The sequence below is a fragment of the Euprymna scolopes genome, chromosome 14 (genome assembly GCF_053919585.1).
Source record: "Euprymna scolopes isolate OS-2025 chromosome 14, ASM5391958v1, whole genome shotgun sequence".
NCBI classification, from domain to species: domain Eukaryota; kingdom Metazoa; phylum Mollusca; class Cephalopoda; order Sepiida; family Sepiolidae; genus Euprymna; species Euprymna scolopes.
Genome location: NC_136495.1, coordinates 111,182,728 through 111,206,038, shown reverse-complemented (window position 1 = coordinate 111,206,038; position 23,311 = coordinate 111,182,728). Strand labels below are relative to the sequence as shown.

The 23,311-nt window shown below is 32.4% G+C and overlaps 1 protein-coding gene across 1 annotated transcript in view; it reads left to right on the top strand.

Moving 5' to 3' along the window:
* The window catches only part of LOC145293218 (calpain-9-like), a 161,496-nt gene that overhangs the window by 91,078 nt on the left and 47,107 nt on the right, over window positions 1–23,311 (top strand). The window contains exons 2-5 of the mRNA XM_080139759.1: window positions 3,759–3,834; window positions 7,609–7,713; window positions 8,715–8,868; window positions 15,453–15,630. Of these exons, the coding sequence (XP_079995885.1) occupies window positions 3,759–3,834; window positions 7,609–7,713; window positions 8,715–8,868; window positions 15,453–15,630 (513 nt within the window). The remainder of the gene's footprint in view (window positions 1–3,758; window positions 3,835–7,608; window positions 7,714–8,714; window positions 8,869–15,452; window positions 15,631–23,311) is intronic.

Here is a 23,311-nt window from a genome sequence, read left to right as displayed (position 1 = left end):
AAAAAAAATACTTTCATCTTTTAAATTTCTATATGTTTTTTTTAATATTTAGAATATATTCATATGGAAATATTTTATTTAAAAAGGTAATACATTATTTATGATAAAATTCCATTTATTCATTTTAAGAAACTTTTTATACAAATGTTTAAAATAAGTTCTTTTTTTATAACACAAGACGTGTTAATAAGTAAAAACTTTCATCCATTATTTATGAAAAAATTATGTGATAAAACTTGTAAAAGACATGAATGTATTATTTCAAAAAGACACCATTTAAAGAAATGCAAATAATAAAAATTCTCATTGTTTTTTTTTGTGTTAAAACAAAAAAACTATTTATAGAAATGTAAAAAATAGAAGTTATTATTTTTTATTGTTTCATGATAGCACAAGAAGTGTTAAACTAAAATAATTTTTTTAGAAATAAATTATTTTCATATAGTTTCGCATTTCGTTTCATGTTTACTGACTTCTGTTCCATATTTAGGTAAACCGAGTCCATTTTCGGCGTCTTAACTTTGCGTACTGAATTTTTGAACATAACCCTTTTTTTTAATTTATTTATTCCATGAGTTGAATTCATGGAGCTGGCTCAAATTAATAATAGATCATCTTTATCTTATACTTAGTATTAGCTGCGATTATCGAGACGCTCTCTTCCGGTTAGATTTAAAAACTGTTTTCCGACAGTTTATGGCAACATATTTATATTATAAAAAAAAATAAATAAATAAATAATAAAAAAAAAAAACAGCGCCAAAAATCGACAATGCATCATCTATAGCGGATTAAAGTGGAAAGATGAATAAACAATATTGTAGTTGCGAATTAATCGCTAAAGATTTTATTTTTACATAAAACTTGGAACGAATGTCAGTTGATTCATTATTAATGTTTATTTTATTTAGTTCTCTCTAACTGCAAGAACTTTGACACCAGGGTCAGAAAGTGGGATTGAGAAGTCAGTGTCCCAGGGGGTCAGCAATAAACTAACCTCTTCTCAAAGAAAGAAGGCAAAGCCTGGGAAGGTGGACCCCCTAGAACTGCACAGAACTTTACTCCCATCACAAAACCAATAGAGACCCACTTACACGAATGGTGTAATCTCTGTTCATTTGGGGGGGGGGGCGAGGATAAAAACCCCACGCCGAAAGCTACCGCTAACTGAACAAATATTTATGTGTTTTTCTTAGTATATGTCTTTTTAGGCTACGAATTTGTGGTAGACGTATTTGTAAGTCTGGTATTTATCTGTCTTCCCAAGTCAGAGTCGATGTTTTAATGTGTAGAAAATTCAGCTCCATAATAAAAGAATCATATTGGATTGCGTTAAAAGTAAAAAATAGCCTCCATATTGTAGGATTTCTCCTTCGTAGACCGAAGACATAAAATATGAAGTGTAGAATCAAAACAGATACTACACTTTGCTATATTTATTTGAATAAAATATTTAAAAAAAATACAAATTGAACAAATTAGGCACAAGGCCAATCAAAGATGGGTGTCTTTGGTCATCCTTGGTTGCAAATACTTAAAATTGTCTATGCTACTCGTGACTAGAAATATCTCAATCACCACAATAGCATATTCACTCCAAGGACAGTCCTAGTTAAGCTAAACCCAAATTTGAGATTTTTTTTTATTATTGAATCAGAAATATATACAGATTTCATTTCATTGGCGAGGGAATGGGAATAAACAACAAACAACGAAAAATTGGTTAGCAAGGCCCTTCCAACCCTTTCTAAAGAATAGATTGCACACCGTTTAACAGTTGGTCCAAAAACAAGGAAGACAATCTCTAAGTGGGAGGGGAATCTAAGTGTGGGAGAAAAAGAAATAAGGTGGAGTTGGAAAGTGGTTAGAGTCCTTCCAAGATGAGTGCCAATAGGGAGAAAGGTCAGTGATGAAAAGAAATAAAAAATGGGGAGTAGACTAGATACTACACTTTGCTCCTAGCCAAAAGACTTGTACAGTATGTTGTTTTTCGATCAGTGCTTGAGTGTATGTATGTTAGCGGCAGATCAATATGTGATGTGTGAGGTTGTTTACTATGCGGTCGTTTTTATTGTGACAAAGTGGCTTTAGAGAATGCCTCGCTATATTTCTAAGATTTTTTTTTTCAAGTGTGACGAACTAATTTTTCTAATTGGTCCGAAAAATAAATTAAGAATTTGTAAGATAAAAAGTAAATACAACGCAGAATTTTATTTAAAAAAAAATTAATTTATTTAAAAATTAAAAACAACTTGGTTTCGACGATATGCATCTTCATCAGGCATGGAATCAGTTTTTTTTTTTGGGGGGGGGGGTTCACGCTTCTGTCCTGATTGGAACATTTGAAAAAAAAAAAAAAAACATCGGATCACACAGACTTTGATTTTCTAGTGAAACCATGTCATGAGGAAAGAAACAGGAAAAATACAAATTGATTTCATAACTGATGACGTACATCATCGAAACTGAGTTGTTTTTAGTTTTTAAATACATATTTTTTTTTCTGTTTTGTATTGTCGTCTTAGAAATTTTAATCCAAATTTTAAATCGTAAAAAAATCTTGATCTCTCATCTCCGTCGTCTTTCAGAAGACTTCACTGCCGAATTTACACGATTTCTCAAGTTCTTTCAATCTCACATGAGTGTTGTATTCGTGTGCATTCATAATGCAGTTTCAAGTGTGCATTGCATAAAAGCATGGCGTGCTTCTGCACATGCAGTTCCACAGTTCTCCACTAACTAGAGCTTGTGTGTCTCCTCATTGTCGATTTAATCTGATCATATGCAAAGCCATGTTGTTCTCAGATCCAAAACTTCAGTTTGTCGGTGAGTGCAACTGGAACTACTGTTACCCATCGAATAACACAATTGATTATCGAGGTTTACTCCTCTAGATCCGCCGTGTTCTGTTTATGCCTAACCATAATAACAGGGTAACCTCGAGAAGGATGTGGCTCTTCATCATGCATGGATGGTCATTCGCTATGGAGAGGCTGTGTATTGCGCTTCACATAACGCTGGGATGCATGGAAACCAGTCGAGGGGTGCCTAATGGACAATCAAAAAAGGCACTACTCCTCTGCGTAATAGCCTTTCCCCAAATCTATAAAATGTATTAAACTTAATTTAATAATTGTAATTTGGAGTCTGCCTTTACATAAAGTGAAGCTCAGTTTTGGGGGCCAAAGAAATTTGGTAATTTCTCCAATTTCTTTATTTCGAAACTCAGTCAAACATTGCTTTATAATAATTGCCACAGAATAAAAGGATTTCTTCACTCACCAAAGACAAAAATTATGTATAGTATACGAACAGATACTACACTTTGTTCCCAGCCGGAAGAGGTGGTATAGTGTGTTGTTCTTTGGTTAGTGCTTTAGTTCTTGTAATGAGTGGCTGGTCAACAGATCGATATGTGATACGTAAGGTTGTTTATAAGATATCGGATTACTACAGGGTCGCTTTTTATTGGGACAAAGTGGCTCCAGAGAATGCCTCGCTATATTTTTTTTTTTTTTTTAATTTTTAATGCTTGGTTAACTAAGTTTTCTGATTAGTCAAGAAGTAAATTTAATGTCATATTTGTATTTTGGAGTCTGTCTTTGCATAAAAAGAAACTCAGTTTTAGGGCCAGAAAAATGTGGTAATAATTTCTCCCATTTGTTTATTTCAAAACTCAGCTCAACAATGTATTACGATAACCGTGCATGGTTTCATTTTACTCATATTTTCTTTTCTTTCTTTCTTTTTTTTTAAAGGATATTGTCCGACATGGGAAACCCAGTTTCATCATTGGAGGAGCCTCTCACCACGATTTGCAACAGGGAAAACTGGGTATGTAGATTTCGTACACGGTTTACCGACATTTCATCACCTGACATTTAATCACCTGACTATTAATCCCGGACATATAATCACTAGACATTTAATCACATGGTTTTATCACCGCGTGGGCACTTAATCACCCGGTACCGAGACGATTCATCACCTCCCAAAGAAAAAAATATAATTTGATGTAATAATGTTATTTATGTGATTATGTTTTTATTAAGTTAAATTTTTAGACCCTTTGACAATTTTGGGGGTTATTTTTATGAGAGATTAAAATATATAGGGTAAAACTAACCCCCTCCTTCCAATCCTGCAAGGGTTAGAGGAGAGGCTATTTGTTCGCTTAAAGTAAATATCAGCTACTTTTTTAAAACTTTTTTACAAAAACAACAAGCATAACATTTATTTTAATTAATTTATTTTTCATTTAAAAATGTAAACAAACTTCTGCAGATAGTTTGTTTTATAAACAATAAACTATAAAGATGAGGACAATGGTTCGCAAAAATGGATATACAGATGATGAAGAATCATCTTAGAAGATTCCCAAAAAAAGAAAAAATAGGCAAATACAGGGTGACCCAAAAAAAACAGAACATTCAATTGTTTTTCTGAGCATTTTACAGTCAATGGAGAAAAAAAGGTCAAAGACCCTAGTGTTTTGATGCGATGTTTTGAATATAATAAACTAGTTATGACCAAAGTTTCATTTCATTCGGACAAAACACTAAGAAACGGGGCCTAATTAGAGTTGGGACCCGTTTTTTTTGGGGGGGTCACCCTGTATAATGTGGTGAAAAAATAATACCCTTCAAGCGCTTTCAGAAATCCCCCAAGTGATTAAATGTCTCACTGTGATTAAGTGTCCACGTGATGAAAAACGTGATTAATAGTCCATAATAGTTGTGTGATGAAATGTCGGGTGATGAAAAAACCATACACCATCTTACACGTTAGTTTTGTTTCCTTTTGTAATGTTGTACATCTTGACACTTTCTTTTTTTTTAACAAAACCCTTTATATCTGGTATTTCCAACAACGCATTTTTTTTCTAGATATTTAAACGGTTCATTTCTCCTTCTCCAGCCATGTGTAAATTTTCATCTCTGCTCTGACGCCATCCACGCGAATCCCATTTCTCTGAACACTCATGTCGCGAACATGTCCTTTTCCGCTCTCTTATGTCTCAAATACATTTTGAATCCTCTGTTTTAAACCTGTCTCAAATATGTGCTTCTCTGAATACGTGTGTCCTTTTTATCTTTGTTGTGACGTCACATTGTGCAGCCAGCTTGGTCATTTGCGAATGGCTGCTGCTAACGCTGTGTCAGCAACTCTATTACACTTTTTGGTTTTATATATCATTTGTGAATCACATCGGGTTATGCTGAACAACAAACACTGGGGGGTTTTTCTCTTTCAACTTCTCTTCTGGTCATGTTGTAGTCTTTCACATTGACGCCTTCCAAAGGAGGTGCACACTGATTCACAAGTATAAAACATATATATATATATATATATATATATATATATATATATATATATATAAGCATAACAGGATAGTTACTTTCCAAGATTCAAGTATTTATTTTTCATGCAAAACGGGTCCTATATCATGTTAAAATTTTGGTACATTTTTTTTTATTTTTTTACAGATCTGTTTCGTTATGCAGAAACAAACGTTTATTATTATGTCAATATTGTCTCTTTTCATGCATATACTCTTCAGGAAAAATAAAAATCATTTGTTTAAATAGAAAAAAATGCATGACAATATAATGTTGCAAGAAAAAAAATCATAGACTCAACATCGATGTTGAGCATTCTATGAATTTTGAAAGAAATGACCAAAAAAGTCTCCAAAAATATACCAAGAACTTCTTTTACAAAAACCTGAAGTATGAATGCCCCTAGGACTATATAGATAAGCAAGACTTTATAGACTTGTTAAAGAGAGGATTGCTCCATGCTGATCAGGAGAGGATTATAATAGCTGCCCAAGATGAAGGCTTGATAACCAATGCTTTTAAAGAGATGAGTGATCTCAGCAATGACAAAAAGTGCAGCAACTGCCACACAGAAGTAAAGAGTGTTATCCACCTAACATTCAGCTGTAAGGTTCTGATGGGGGGCGGCTACTATGCGACGCAGCATGATGAAATATGCAAATATCTCCACTGGACAATCTATAAAAAGTTGGACATCGAATGCAGCAGCAAGTCTTTGGAACATGTTTACCAGAAATAACAGTTGGAAATAAATCATACACCAGCTACTGATTAGTTCACTATGACTATGCAATTCCTATAACTACGTACCTTGAAGACGGAGCTGTTAGACCTGACATGGAACAAGCAGAAGAAAGAAGCAACCTTAGTAGAAGTTAGTGTCCCGAATGGTGCAGGGTTAAACGGAGCCTATAAGGAAATACCAAGATCTTATGTATGACATGAAAAAAGAAAATGGAATATAGGAAAATTTCCATTATTCCAGTAATTATAGGGGCAACTGGACTCATGAAAAATTTTAAAAACTACCTGGCAAAATACCCGGTGAACCACGTGCAAGATAGATTCAAAAAGATGCACTTAAAGGGGCTGTAAAATGTTTTGGTTGGAATATGAGATAGACGGTTGAACAAACTGATGAGAAAATTGAAAAAAAACTTAGTCTTATCGTAAACTACTCTTATTATATTCTAGAATTAAATTAAATAGTCGTTTGTTATGGATATGTAAGTTTTGAATAACTCGTCACCAGTGTTGTGGCAGTGTAAGTCTTGAATCCTCAGACCGGTTATTAATATTATCAAGATAACACACAGTGGTATAATTATATAAAAAAAAAAATGTGAAGTAAGCTTATTTAAGCTATAAGAGTTATTTCACCTTGAAGATATGAGAGTTATTTTCCATCTAATTTTCATAGACGAAAATGGATGTGTTGTATGCTTTCTTAAATCCAACATGCAGTCCACTTTCAGAAAAATCGTAAGAATTTAGTATATTCAGTGTATCTAAAATAGTATGTGATTAAACCCTCTGCTCGACAATATGTTTTAATCTGGCAACGCCGGCTATATACAGCTAGTATTGTTATATTTTCATATATCAATCTGTGGTCATTATTTTAAGCACAGAAGAAATAAACATTTACAAGGATGGAGAGTCATCATTTAAGGTGCATGTCTTTGTATGAGATAGTGTTTACTAATGTGCCCCAGTTTAAGTTTACATAGAATTTTATGCCAGCAGCACTCTAGGCATGTTGCACTGGCTATCTTTGAAAAAGTAAGTTTCATAGTTATCATATCGAATAATAATAGCAATAAAGAATGAAACTGTTCAGCTGTCTTTATAATCGCTATAGCTGCGTCGTACACCTGAGCAAAACAAAAGCTAATAATAAAATTAAATAATGTCATGCCAACGGCAGGTTGAACTGGCTTCTTCCGGAGGAGAAAGTTTCATGAGAATATCAAGTTCACACGTGGTTCATAGTCACATGTATATCCTGTTAAGGGGAGATGACAGCGTTCTGTTTTTGCAGGTCATGCAGAGAGGTGTCAGCATCATCCTACATACAGCGCCTGGTATTTCTTAAATGGTTACCCATCTGGTACTGACCAGGCTGAAAATTGCTTAACTTCGGCGATTTAATGAGAATCTGTGTGTCAACGTGATTATGCTGTTTATTATTATATAGATTTGTTAAAGTGCGTCTCGGATTTTAATGAAAAATCTGCAAACTAGCTGATTTTGTTTTCTTTATTCGTAGGCAACTGCTGGTTTATTGCGGCCACCTCAACATTGGCTACTTTTGATAAAAAGAAGTTTGCAAAAGTCGTCCCTCATGATCAACATTTCAACGAAAGTTATGCCGGTGAGAAATCGATTTCTTCTTATTTAAATGAATTTTATCAGTTAAATTTTTTTATTATTTTGTTTTAATAGAAATTTGTCAGCTTGACTTTTTATAAGGAATTTTTACTTTTCTATTTTGTAAGTTTTACACATTTGCTGTTAATGAGAAATTTTATATTTTTAATTAAAAAAAAAATTATGCTTTTATTTTCATGGTGAATTTTATGTTTTTATTTTTATGAAATATGTTACACTTGTGTTTTTTATAAGAAATTTTATATTTTTAATCTTTACCAAAAAATGCATACTTTTATTCTATAAGGAATTTTATACTTTTATTTTCATAGGAAATTTTATATCTTTCATTTTTAGAAAAAAATGTATATTTTTATAAGGAATTTTATGCTTTTGCAGGGCTCTATGGGCAAATGTATCTTTAGTTGACCTTTGACAAGTAAATATTTTCATTTACTAGCCAAATAGAAAAGTTACTAGCCAAACCCACGTGATTTTTGGAATATGACATATTCGTTCTGTGATGATTATGTACATAATAAAGTTTTTCTGTATTTTTTTAGTAAGTGTAATTCTAAATATACAACAAATTTAATATTGATACTTGAAGGTATAAATATTCTAATTTCTTCAGATATTTTTTAACAGCCTTTGTAAAAAAAAAAAAAAAAAAAAAAAGTACATTGTTCTATTAAACTTTTTTCTTTTTAAATAATTTAACTTTGTTCGTTTTATATAAAAAAAAAAAGTTGAAAAGATATTTTTCACTCAGTAGTGAGCTTTGGAAGATTGTCAGTGAACGAAATACAATCGCCAAAAGATAAGCGTTTCATTATTTCTAGTCGCCACTTTGAAAAATTACTCGCAAATGCAACTGTTTCACTCGCAATGTAGAGCCTTGTTTTATTTTTTATAAGGATTTTTACTTATTTTTTTTTTATAAGGAATCTTACATTTTTATATTTCCATGAGAAATTTTACCCTTTTACTTTTTTTCTTTATTAGGAATTTTCCATTTTAACTTTTGGTGGTATGGGAAATGGGTCGACGTTGTAATCGATGACTTCTTACCAACAGTAAACAATGGACTTATTTTCTGCAAAAACCGGGCTCAACCAAACGAATTCTGGGCAGCCTTGTTGGAAAAGGCTTACGCCAAGTGAGCGACTTTTATTTCTCTTTTCGTTATATTCGTCGACAGTTTCGATGTTTACACATTCTTTTAAATTTTGAAGAGACTGGAAGTAATTTTTTTTCAATTATTAAAAAAAAAGATTAAAATTGCTGGCTTGTTTTTGAAGAAATCGAAATGCATTATGGTACATGTAATTTCGTAATTAAATTCATTTTATTTTATACTATCGCATTTTGGATACTTGGGAGGTGACGGTTGTGAAGTGGATAACGATACAAACTGACGACGTAGGTGTGACAAGTTTGGATCCAATCAGATCTGTAGTGCCACTTTTATTTATGGATGTTGGCAACCTTTACATGGTTTCCTCTTGCAAGTACCTGATTCTAGAAAGGGCCAGCAGAATCAAGCTGGTCAAAAAAAGTTGAACAATACTGAGATTATATGAGGACACGGCAGCCTAGAAAGAAAACATTGGACTGTGGAAAGGAGTGTGGATTTTATTAAATACAAGCTGGTTTCCATGGCGATAATGTCATTGATAAACACAAAAAAGTACTTGGCCGATCTAGCATAAATCTTGCATGGATTTTGTTATAAGGTGAAGTGAACTAAGTATATTAGTCACCACAATACCACATTTACTCTAGAAATCTTCTCAAACTACTGAGCCGATCTGGCTGAAATTTTGTATGGACCTTTATGATAAGGTGCAGCGAATTAAGTATTATAGTATTTGTTTAATGCAGTTAGGGATTAATAGGGATTTGTATTAATGCAAAAATGACCACAAATGTAACCATATCAAACGATCAATTTGGCATAGAATACTCCTTAGTCAGCGGGTTATAACTTTTGCCCGTTTTTCATGAGCAGAGGCGCCCGGCGTTGCTTGATCGTAAAATATGCTTACATATGATATTTTAATTTACGCAGATTATAGAGTCAATTATTCCATATTGTGTTGTACCCAATATACAGTCATGATTTCAAAAGTAAAAAAAAAAAAAAAATGATTTGAGTGCCATCAACTAGAATTGAAACCGAAACCAAAACATAGTTACATAATTGAAACTATGTTTATAAGTTAAGCAAATACTGAAGTTTATTTGTACTCAATACGGTTGGACTGTGGAAAGGAGTGTGAATTTTATTAAATACTAGCTGATTTCCTTGACAACGTTTTTGATAAACACAATGCAAGCAAAGGTGATCGGACGGTCCACAGTTTTATAATTACTAAGGTACTAGCGGGACCCATGGAAATTTCACTGGGGAGTCATTCATATGTAATATATTGATGTTGGCATTCTGTAAATATTCAGCATAAATGGAGATGCCCTGAAATTATTGTAGCTCTTTTTGTTAAAACTGCAAAAATATTTATCCAAACTAGCAGGGACGCCCGGCATAGCCAGTATGCTTAAATATATTTTGATTCTTGCAGATTTCGTATATATTATTATAGAGTTAATGTTCTATGGATTTTTATATATTATAAAGTTTGATTTCAAAAATAAAATATCTATATGACTTGGGTTCATCAGCTTGAATCGAAACCGAATCCCAAATTTATGAAGAATTTTTGATAAAATTATTTTTAAAAAAATAGATTACTAAGATGCAATCAGCTAAAATCGAAACCAAGACTTATGAAGAATTCTTGATAAAATTATTTTTTTAAAAATAGTTTATTGGAGTGCCATTAGCTAGAAGCCGAAACCAAAATTACAAAGAATTCTTGGTAAAATTATTTATGAAAAAAAAAAGAATAGATGACTTAAGTGCCATCAGCTATAATCTTTCTTAGAACTGCATGCCTGTGGAACTCTGTTCCGTCTGCCTGATTCCCACCGGACTACAACTTGGATGTCTTCAAGTCCAATGTTAACAAATTCCTAATGAACCGCCCCCTTAAGTAAACACTTCATCAAATCTCCACACTAACGTAATGTACTTGCAATAACCCTTATCCCTGAGTGGCTTCCGGGCCTTGATAAGTGGTGATCACTGTAAAAAAAAAAAAAATCGAAACAAAAACTTATGAAAAATTCTTGGTAAAATTATTTATTACAAGAAATGGAAATGAATAACAATTAAACCACCTGGATGTAAGCGTGACACAGAAAATAACACACACACTATCATATTAATATATAGATTATTGAGTATGTTTTAATTGACAATGTCTTCAGACAGCCTGATCAATGTTGGCAACACATGTTGATATGTTGCAGAATTCGAACAAAATGGTGTTAACAAAATCGAATGAATAAAAAAAAAAAAAAAAACTGAAATTAATGAAAAGCTGATGACTCATAATTTAGTCATAGAATTTTTTTTTTGTTGTATGGTTGAGTGGAAAAACAATACACAGATATAATAAAAATAATTAATAATAATATATTAATAATAATTAATTAGGCTATATAGCATAATGGTTAGAGTGTTCACTAATAAATCAAGAGACCAGAGTTCAATCCTCGATGAAGTCATACCAAAGACTTAAATATAATGCCTGATACTTGCTAAACACTCAACATTGCAAAGTGAAGATCAAGAGTAAGTGGAGTAATCCTGGGGATGAAGTGGCGCCCTTCACCTCCACCTCGGTGTAGCAACTAATGAAAAGGGAGCCTTCGGGTTACCTTTTACTATAATCGGTCAATTAACTTAGATATAGAATAGATTTATTTAGATAGGTATAATAGTACACATCCGTGTCAGGTAGCAACAATTGGTAACTGAGTTGCCAAGTAAATCACTAAACGTCCGCATTTCCAACTCGCAGTTACAACTGATTGCTATCAGTTTTTCTTTCCTTAAGTATACATTCGATGACAATAAAAATATAAAAGAGTGAAATATTTGTTGATCATCATTCAATCCCCGGCAACGTCGGGTCTCCCTACTAATGTATGTATGTATATATATATATATATATATATATATATATATATATATATATATTACCCATCCATAGACACACTGTTCATTGTATCACAGTTTTTAATGAAGTTAGACTAGCACCCATTCTAGGCCAGAGATCGAACCTACAATCTTCTAGTTGATAACCGGCAGTTGTACTCCTAAGTCACTGGATCAGTGCTCGTAAACTATATCTCCATGTTTGTATAAAAACATTGGCTGTCACTTTTAAAGTGCTCTATTTGTTTGCTTACAAACAAAGCTTTGCATTACGTTAAGTAGCAAATGATATAATTTAACGAATGTGCTCGACCCAGCAAAAAAAATAAACGCAGTTTTGTAGCTGGGTTCGAATCGTCATTTCTTGCACTGATGATTGCGGAAACATGTAACACTAGTGCCTGTAGATATTAAAATAATTGTTTATAATTATTAGCCCCTTTAAGAAGAAAGTTCTCTAAGTTGAGCACTGTTTGAGAAATGAAAAATGCAGTCGGTTGGCCTTGTGTGAGTTCACAATTTCCAGTTGTTGGAACTGTATTGACTGTATTAAGATCGTGCCAGTATTTGGCATTTATAGTTGTTAAATTTCCCTTAATACTCATGGCGGTTGATGGTGGCTTGGAGGTAACGTCCTAGCAAATGGAGTCAAAAGTGGCTTTGTAGCTGGGTTTGATTCTACCGGCCAGTAGCAATCGTCACTTCCTACACTGATGATTGCGAAAGCATGAAACCATAGTGTCTGTAGGTATTGATATATATAAACAATAAAAAGAATCATTTTGGCTTCGGAAAATACACACCTTTTTCCAATTCCAATAAACCAGAAAGTTCTGATTTTTTCATTCTCAATTCCGATTCCAATTAATCTTCCAAACAATATATATATATATATATATATATATATATATATATATATATATATATATATATCGTGTTCTATCGTTTTATTTTTGATACTAAGAACATAGTGACGGACTGATCCTTGTGTCATTTTCTTTCGATTAAGGAAGATTTTTTTAAGTGTTATGGTATCTATATATTTCTTTAATCTATAGAAACGGGAAACATTACATAGATGTAACAGATGCGTATACTCCCAGGCAGTTTATTAATCAATAAATAATATTTATTTCTCTCTCTCTCTCTCTCTCTCTCTCTCTCTCTCTCTCTCTCTCTCTCTCTCTCTATATATATATATATATATATATATATATATATATATATATATATATATATATATATATATATAATGTACATATATAATACGGCCCTGTCAGTGGGGCATTAGAATACACCGACTGCCCCCCCATGCAGAGGGTAAAAGTCCCTCAATGGGGGTCCTGGATATGACCTTAAACTATATCCAATGGTAAGGCCCCAGCTTGTGGGCTTTGGGGAGTGTGGAGCCACCCTTTAATTGCCATTGCTCCCAGGTCCACTCTGACCCAGAGTGGTAGTACCTGTTAGGGTTCCAACTATGGGTTAAATACAAACAGACTTGAAAACAACAAATATATTCTATTAAAAAAATTTTTCTTCAAAATCTTTGGATTCGGCATTAAATAACCCGAAAAGGGTTGATATGCCGTAAAACAAAAACAACCAACCAACCAACATATATAATATATTTTATTTTACATAGAATCCCAATTCTTGTTGAAAGAGGCGATGTGTTATTTTAAATATTTAATTATTTCTAACTGCAGATACTAGTGTTTCATGGTTACAAAAACTTTAGTTTATTACTTTTATTTATTGCGGACTATTATCCTCATCTTTCTTAGTTGTTGTTTCACAACGTTCTGGCCAACTATTCCTCTGGCCTTCGGGACCCATGCCGCAGTGGATAGAGACGTTGAATCTCTACGGTTCCAGGTGAGAATTGTCTGAAGATAGCGGTTTCAATCCTACCCAAAACCGGCCAAAGGCTTACTTGGCCAAAACGTGGTGAGACGACAACAACTATGAATGGCAGTAATTGCTGAGAATGCAGTTAGGAGATTCGAATTTCTTATCCCGTCGCGGTTACCACCTGACGAAGGCCAGAGGGAATAGTTGGCCGAAACGTCGTGAAACAACATCTAAGAAAGATGAGGATAATAGTCCGCAATAAATAAAATTAATAAATAATACTCATCTCAATAATGAATTCCAATAAAAATCATAAAAAAAAACTTTAGCGTAGGAAATGATAATTACTGCCGGTTGAAGGAGTCGAACACAGTTGCAAATTTAATCATTCTTTAATTCTGTGGTATGGTCATGATAAATCATCATAGGAAACAAGAACATTTTAATTATATTAGTGTTGGGACGATTTAAATTATATATATATATTAGTGTTGGGACGATTTAAATTATATATATATATATTAGTGTTAGGACGATTAATCAGAATCAGAAAAATTGAAACCTGTCAGTATCAGGAAAAATCGGAAAAATTTGTCTGTTTTCCGATGCCCAAAACGATTCTTTTAATTATTTTTTTTATTTGATTTTGTTTAAAATAAATGATGCTTGATGCTGGCTAAACATGTTTGTAGATTTTCCCCAGCTAAAACCCAAATATAAAGTTTCGCATGGGTTCTAATACCCTATATATGAAGTTTCATATCTGTAGACTAAAAACTAACAAAGGAGTTTGTTAGGCTAAATTTTTTAAACAAATATATATACGCATACATAAATATATATAGAAAGAGGTTTGTGTTTACTATAACCTTTTTACGCAAATATTACGCAAGTATAAATCATTTAGAATATCTGCATGAATATAATTACATGTAATAGTTAACTAAAGATGACCATCCAATAAGAAAACAAAACAAAAAACTAATAGGGAATTAATTAAAATGAATGTTTAAAAGAATATGCAAATTAACTAGATCTTTTGCAGATGAATGCAATTCGACCACTTATATATATCAGAAAATTGTATTTTCTTTAAACAAACAGAAAAAAGATTCACCTTTTTTCTTCTTGGCCTTCGGGCCAAGATATTTTTTCTGTTATCAAAGTGTAGTATCTGTTTCGGCAGATACTGCAATCTAAGTTATATATCAGGGCAACCCCACATATCAGACAATTGCTCTTAAGCAATCAGTTTTGGTCAATGTAAGGGAAACCCTTCATACCAATTGTCACTTGCCCCTCTCCCCTCACTCTCCACATTAAAAAACGGCCTTGTGCCTAATTTTCTCAGTGGGGAAGCAAATAAATAACTAGATAAATAGAAAAAAGGTTTTTGATATGAATATCAATACACAAAAAAAAAAAAAAAAATTTTGTAGGAGTATAAATCGATATAATATTTTTTTTTATTATATTTTCTTTCTTTAAAGAATAAATATTTTTCATAAAATTTAACATGCGGTTATTATGTTTTTGACTTGTTTTAAATGTTTCATAATTTTTTCTCCCTGTTTGATAGCGTCGCCTCGTTTTTATTTTGACGCCGGTTCGTTGTTATTCGACATCTTCTGGCTGTTTACGTAAACAATCGGGAGATGCCGACGAAAAGTCAGTTTTAGTATGAGTCACAAACTCCATCAGTACCGTTATTAAAATCTTTATTCTATTGCGCCATGTATCCATTGCTATTTTTATGTGATACACGGGCAACGTCGGGTATTCCTTGCTAGTCGTTTAATGGATTGTTTTTCTTTTTTTTTCTGCAGATTGCATGGTTGCTATGAAAGCCTTGATGGAGGTAACATCCAAGATGCTTTTGTTGATCTTACGGGCGGCATTTCAGAATCGTTCAGTCTTCATAATAGAAAGACGCTTCCTCCAAACATCTATGAATTAATTCGTAAAAGTCTGCGAATGAATTCTTTGATTGGTGCTGCAATTTATGTAAGTAACACCTTCTTCTTCTTCTTACTTCGTCTCCTCTGAATGCTGACCTAGTCTAGGCCAGCTTTCAGAAAAGAAGGAATAAATTATAGGTTCTTTGGGTCATCTGTAACCATAAGTCTCATTTTCATAAATGAATTTAGATTTTTATAGTTAAAGATGGCTCAAACACCTTATAATTTCTTCCATCTCTTCTAACCACCAGCTCGGTCTAATAATTGCTACTGTCATTTATTTATGTAAAGCAGTCTTTTACAGATGATCCAAACAACCTATAATTTCTTCCATCTCTCCTGAACACTAGTCCAGTCTATAATAGCTACGGTTGTTCACTTATGAAATCCATCGATCAGAAGTATTGAGCAGCAGTGATCAAAGCCCTTGGTGCTTTTTCGTCACGAATTGTGACTGAGAACCTTATTTCTATAGAGGTTCTTTTGATTCGAACTTCATACCAATTCGAAGCGATTTGAAAATCGATGCCCAAAATCGGCGTCTGGTCATTCGGGGATAGCGTCAGGTTCTCTCCTTACATCCAACTTCGCATCGAGATAGGATGTTAAAGTTTCTATTTTTGTTTTGTTTTCTTATTTGGGAAGAACAGATGATATTAGTATTATATCGATTTTGTGTTGAACTTCATCCCTTTATTGGCAGAAAATCAATATTCAAGCAGCTGTTATTAAATCGATAGATTAAAAATGATGTCATTATTTTTTTTAATGGTGGTGACAGATTGTTTTTTTTTGTTTTGTTTTTTTCGAATGAAAATCGAAAAATGCTTTCCTTATAATTGCTAAACATGGTGCATTATTATTATTATTATTATTATTATTATTATTATTATTATTATTATTATATTGTTATTATACTATTATTATATTATCATCTTATTATATTGTTATTATTATATTGTTATACTATTATTATCATATTATTATATTGTTATTATACTATTATCATATTATTATTATATTATTATATTGTTATTATTATATTGTTATTATTATATTGTTATACTATTATCATATTATTATATTGTTATTATACTATTATCATATTATTATTATCATATTATTATTATATTATTATATTATATTGTTATTATTATATTATCATATAATTATATTGTTACTATTATTATTCTTTTAATTATTACATTATATTGTTATTATCATTATTATTATATTATATTATATTGTTATTTTATCATTATCGTATTATTGTTATTATCATTAGTATATTAAATCATATTATTATATTATTATCATCATATTATTATATCGTTATTATTATTATTATTATTATTATTATTATTATTATTATTATTATAAGACAAGGTCATCATCATGATTCATCATATTCGGTTTAACGTCCGTTCTACATGCTGACATGTGTTGGACGTCTGTAAGAAATTGGCTTTTAAAGTAACATATCCTTGACCAGGTCTTTCTTTTTTGGGGTCTATTTTCATCACTTTTTCCCTTGTTTTTGTTCTGCAAATGAAAATCATTTAGAAGAAAAAAAAACATCTTGATTAGAAATTGTTCTACTATTTTAAATTTAGAGACATTGTGAAGCATCATCATCATCATCATCATCATCATCATCATCATCATCATCATCATCGTTATCGTCATTACCGTCATTGTCATCGTCATCAGTTTAATATCTATTTTACATTGAATGCATTGGACAGTTGTATATTAACAATTTGACTTCCAAAGTAGCCTATCTCTGATCAAGTCTTTACTTATTCCCATTTCTTCCAAGTCCATCGTTTCTCAATTCCTCCCATATTTTCCTTGACCTTCCCCTTTGAACTGAACCTGCTACCTACCTACAACTGTTCTACATCTACTAAACCAAAACTCTCGTCTATTCTTTGAGTGTGGATATACCATCGAAGTCTCCAGTACCGCACACATTTCCTTATACTGTCGAGATTTAATCTTCCTCTGAGGTCATTAAAAACTCCAGAAGATTGTCGCTGATTGTTATGTAATTACTTGTACAGTTTATGACCCATAATAAAACTAGTTTTTCGTCGCCATCTTCTGGCTGTTTGCATAAGCGTTTAGCCAATCAGAATGCGAGACAGCAGGCGACAATTAAAACTTGGCGAGAATTGAAGATTAAATCTGGGCAGTATTAGTGTGGGTTTTTTTTTTAATTATTGGCACTTACAAAACAAAAAATAATAATCTTTAAGAACTAAATAATTTTGTATACACGTCTGTGTGTGATATTAATCTTTCTTCGCTGCTGAGAGATGTAGTATGGCGCTGGAAGGTAGGCACATTGATGACAGCACATTAGAGATAGTGTACTCTGGACTCACAAGAACTGCTTGAGCATTCCCTATCGGTATTCCCTGGTAGGAGCGCTTCTGGCAACAAAGCAACCCCCTTCTCAAAAAAGAGATGGTAAAGCCTGGAGAGTCTTAAAACTTTAGCAAATTATGTTTTACAATATTTATTACTTGCACAATAGATGCAAGATAAAGAAATTATTTCCTTATTCCATGGAGTTTCAAAAATTGCCTTTTATCTTCTGAGGATTATAGCTAGTCTATATAAAACTTCTTTTGCTCACTAAATTTATATAGACCAGTTATAATTTTGCTGGTTAACACACAATTTTTTTTTAATATATTTAAAAATCTGTAAGGTTTATATAACAAGAAAATCAAAGTCAATATGAATTGACTCAATTAATTAAGCTTCATGGTTATCAGTTTTCATAATCGAACATGCATATAATATTTTTGTAAAAATCAAGACAGCAACATATAAGAACATCATATGGTGTATTTCTTTATGCGTTACAATTGTTTTTTAACCATTTAGACGGATTTAAACATTATTTTAATAAAAAAATATTCCAAAATAGCTACTCTTCAGACACCAAAATGCACTTGTCATATATATATATGAATATATTCATAATCCCTGTTTAAAGGGAACAAGCAGTTTAGAGTCACCTCGTTCATTCACATTTTATTTTATTTATTTATTTTATCGATTGCCTTTGAATTAAGTAAGTATCCCACTTTCATATTTCTTATTTTTAGATGATATTTCTACCATTTTCTATTTTTAAATTCATTTACTTTTTAATGTTTTTTTTTTAGAATTAATTTTTCCTCTCTGAATTATTTATTTCTTGATTTACTCCCCAACTCCTAACCTTTCAGATTTTAGTCTCTATATGTCCAGCTATTCATTTCTCAATTTACCTTAGTTTCGTATAAATTTTTACTTACATATTATGATATATTCGTTTTTCCTTTTCCCTTTTACCTACTATGTTTTAAGAAAAACTATAAATTAAAAGGTTTATCTAAATAATTTTAGTCAATATATATCTTCATTTCATACTGGTTATGTAATTAATTTAAATGTTAAATCTATCATTTTCAGCCTTATTCTAATATAAACATATCTTTGTTTTTAATTTTTACTATTCCCGTATTCTTCATAATTCGATTTTACCCACATTTATCAATTCTTAATTTTATTGAAATTTGTTTATATGCTTAATTCACTATTTTGATTTTTGACTTTATTAATCTCCTATGCTTAGTTTTCAACTTGTAGTTCCCACATTATTCTCTTTATAGCAAGCTAGGTTAAATTTCTCACTTAGTCTATTGAGTCATGCCACGGAAAAGTGAAAGGAAAACAAACAGATGAGGTTGTATTGAGACTATGTAAACCAGTATCTAGTTATTTTTTATTTTATTTACTTTTATTTATTTACTTCTTTGCTAAAAATATTACAAACATCAGCTAGGTTACTGATATGTCTGGTTACTGATGTATGGCAAAGGTCTTTTTATTAACTTCGGGAGATTTTGGGAGAAATCCTCCTTTTATCAAAGAAAATTAAAAGTGATTTTCCAAGTTAGGTATGCAGTAATAGTAGTATCACAGCAAGACTTATATATATACATCTCCAATATTTGAATCAAGTCTCCTCTTGATGTTATTTCAAATCATTTAAGACCATAGCAGTAAGTTTTAGTTTCCCCTCCATCAAGGCCAGAGGTTTTGGGGAAACATCAGATATTTTGTAATTCATATGCAAAACCAGGAAAACAAATGACTATGATTGAAACATTTTATGGCTGTAAAAAGGTGCTAAAAATAGGCTCTGGATGATGGATGATCCCTTTAATGTGCGATATTAAGGGCAAATGTCACATAGCACATTACACAATTCAGGTTATTACTTTTCCAACGAGCCTTCATTTGTTAAATTCTGATCAATAGTCGCCAATATTTCGAACTTATAAAATTGCCAAAAAAGGTGCTATATCTATATATGGATATATCTATACTCGTAGCCAAATTGAATATTGAAATGCTCACATCTTTGATTCTATGAGACGAAACTACATGAGAATTGGCAGGACTTTTGAAAATTATAATCCTATCCTATGGTTAAAATTTTATGACAATTGGTAGAAACGAAGCTATATTTTCAAACCAATAAAATATGTCCAAATTTGCCTGCATATGTATATAGTATTGGTAACTGTTACCTTACGCTACAACAGAACACCGACCACTCTAATTTGTTTTTTAGGGGTATTCGACGTCGCTAACTTCGGATCTGATGATCAAACCGGTCACAAATTTACTGTTTGCATGGTATAAACCCCTGGACCCTGAGACTATTTTATGCCATTTCACTGCATACAGTAGTGTTTTCGTGTTTTCTTACATGATGCATGCACGTAATGAAGTGACTTATCAAATTGTGGAGGAATCTTTAGCGGATATTTGAAATAAAGTTTTTTTTTTTTTGTTTTTTTTTAAAATGTGGTCCATTTTTTTGTGTGCTACGTAGTTTTTAATGTCGCCACCACACATGCTTAAGGCCATCAGAACCAAACAAATTAAATTTCGTCTCATCAGACCATAGGACATGGTTCCAGTAATCTACGGCTTTGTTGACATGTCTTCAGCAAACTGTTTGCGGGCTGTCTTGTGTATTGCCTTCAGAAGGGGTTTCCTCCTAGGGTGACAACCATGCACACCAGTTTGAGGAGTATAAAGATACGTTGTCATGCCTACAGTCAATCATGGTGGTGGGAATGTCATGGTCTGGGGCTGCATGAGTGCTGCAGGTATTGGAGAGTTACATTTCATTGAGGGAAACATCAACTCCAACATGTACTGTCAAATACTGCAGCAGAGCATGATCCCCTCCCTCTAAAAATTAGGTCGCAAACAGTGTTCCAGCGTGACAATGACCCAAAACACACATCCAAGATAACCACTGCTTTACTGATGAGGCTGAAGATAAAGGTGATGGACTGGACAAGCATGTCTCCAGACTTGAACTCAATAGAACATCTTTAGGGCACCCTCAAGCAGAAGGTGGAGTTGCGCAAAGTCTCAAATATTCACCAGCTCCACGATGTCGTAATTGAAGAGTGGAAAAGCATTCTAGTGGCCATATGTAAACACATATCCAAGGAGAGTAAAGGCAGTTTTGGATAATAGTGGTGGCCACACAAAATATTGGGTTGACATGTTGTATGTTAATATTAACAACTTTTCGTAAGGGATGTACTCACTTTTGTTGCCAGAGATTTAGCTTTTAATGGTTATATTTTGAGTTATTTTGAGGGGAAAATAAATTCACTGTGTTATATATGCTGCAGATAGACTACTTTCCATTGTGTCAAAAAAATCATTTTTTCAGTGTTGTCCCATGAAGAGATATACTTAAATATTTGAAGAAATGTGAGGGGGTGTACTCACTTTTGTGATACACTGTGTGTATGTATATATATATATATATATATATATATATATATATATATATATATATATACAGTTGTGCCCGATATTATTCATACCCCCCTTGAAAATTGAGTTTATTAGGTGTAACTTTTGTAAGAATTTATTGTTTACGTCCATATTGATACATATTCTTAATAAACCTCTTCTGATCATTTTCGTCATTTTAAAATCTCGGGATACTTGTAATAAAAGAAATATACAGCTATTTATAAAATCTGCAATGTTCAAAAATAATCATACCCCCTTATTTTTTCAGTATTAATCGAGTTTCTGACTGTTTGTTTTCTGTTTGATTCTTATTTTGAATGCTTTTATACAACCTTTGATTAATTTCATTTCGTTTTTTGCATTTTTCAGAAATTAAAATGATATCAACTGAAAACCAATAAAAGAATAAAAATTATTAGAATGGGGAAGAAAAAAGAGCTTAGTAATGATCTTAGGACTAAAATTGTGAATTCACATAAGGATGGTTTAGGTTACAAGTCAATTTTCAAGAAATTTGAGGTCCCTACAGCAACAGTACAGAGCATCATCAAAAAATTCCAGAGCCACCACACAACAAACAACTTGATTGGTAGAGGAAGAAAAAGGAAACTGTCTGCTAGAGCCACCAGGAATATTGTAAGAAGTGTTAATGCAAATCCAACCACCACTAATAAGGACATTTTAGAAAATCTGGAGTCTTCTGGCATAAAAATATCAAAGCAAACATTGCAAAGGACTCTGCATGAAAATGGTCTGAAAGGAAGAAGACCAAGAAGGACTCCATTGCACACCGGAAAACACCTTGCAGCACGTCTAAAGTTTGCTAGGACCCATGTGAATTCTCCAGAGTCCGTTTTCTCAAGTATTTTGTGGACTGACGAAACAAAAATTGAATTGTTTGGCCATATGGATGCTTCTTACGTTTGAAGGAAGAAGGGAGAAGCTTACAACCCAAAGAACACCATACCCACGGTGAAACATGGTGGTGGTAGCCTAATGTTTTGGGGCTCCTTTTCGGCTAGTGGTCCAGGTAGTTTGGTCAAGATAGATGGAACCATGAAGAAGGAGCAATATTTGGAGATACTCAAGAAAAACATTAGACAGGATGCGGAGAAGCTCCATTTAGGACCAAACTGGGTCCTTCAACAGGATAATGATCCAAAACATACTGCCAAAATAGTCAAGAAATGGTTTGAGGATAATCAAATTAATGTTTTGAAATGGCCTAGCCAGAGTCCCGACCTGAACCCTATCGAAAACCTCTGGCACATATTGAAAACTGAGGTTAAAAAGCAGAAACCTAGAAATTTGAGGGATTTGGAGAACTACTGCATTGAAGAATGGTAAAAAATCAGTGTTGATGCTTGTAAAAACCTTGTTGATAAATATCCCAAACGGTTACAGGCAGTTATTAAGAATAAAGGGCATGCTATTGACTATTAGTAAGAGAGGTATGAATAATTTTGAACTAGTGCCATTATTGTTTTTCTTTGTATAATGTTTCAAACTTGCATAATTTATTTATTTGTTGAGTTTAAATTAAATGCTTATGCTTGATTTATTGTTTGAAATCCCTTTAATATTGTCTACCTTCTGGTTTGAGCAATATTCTTATAGAAATCTCAAAGATCCGAGGGGTATGAATAATATCGGGCACAAGTGTATATATATATATGTAGCCATCTCTTTTTTCTCTGATCTCTTCTCTTTCAAGTATCCTTTTAGTGACGAGAAACTGCTTTTATTTTCTCAGTCATTTTCTCACAATTCATTATACTTTCCTATTCCACCAAACTTCTTAGTCTTTCGTTTTCAACATGTACAATAATAAGTTTAGTTTTCTTTCTTTTTTCTTTTCTTTCTTTTTTTTTTCTTTT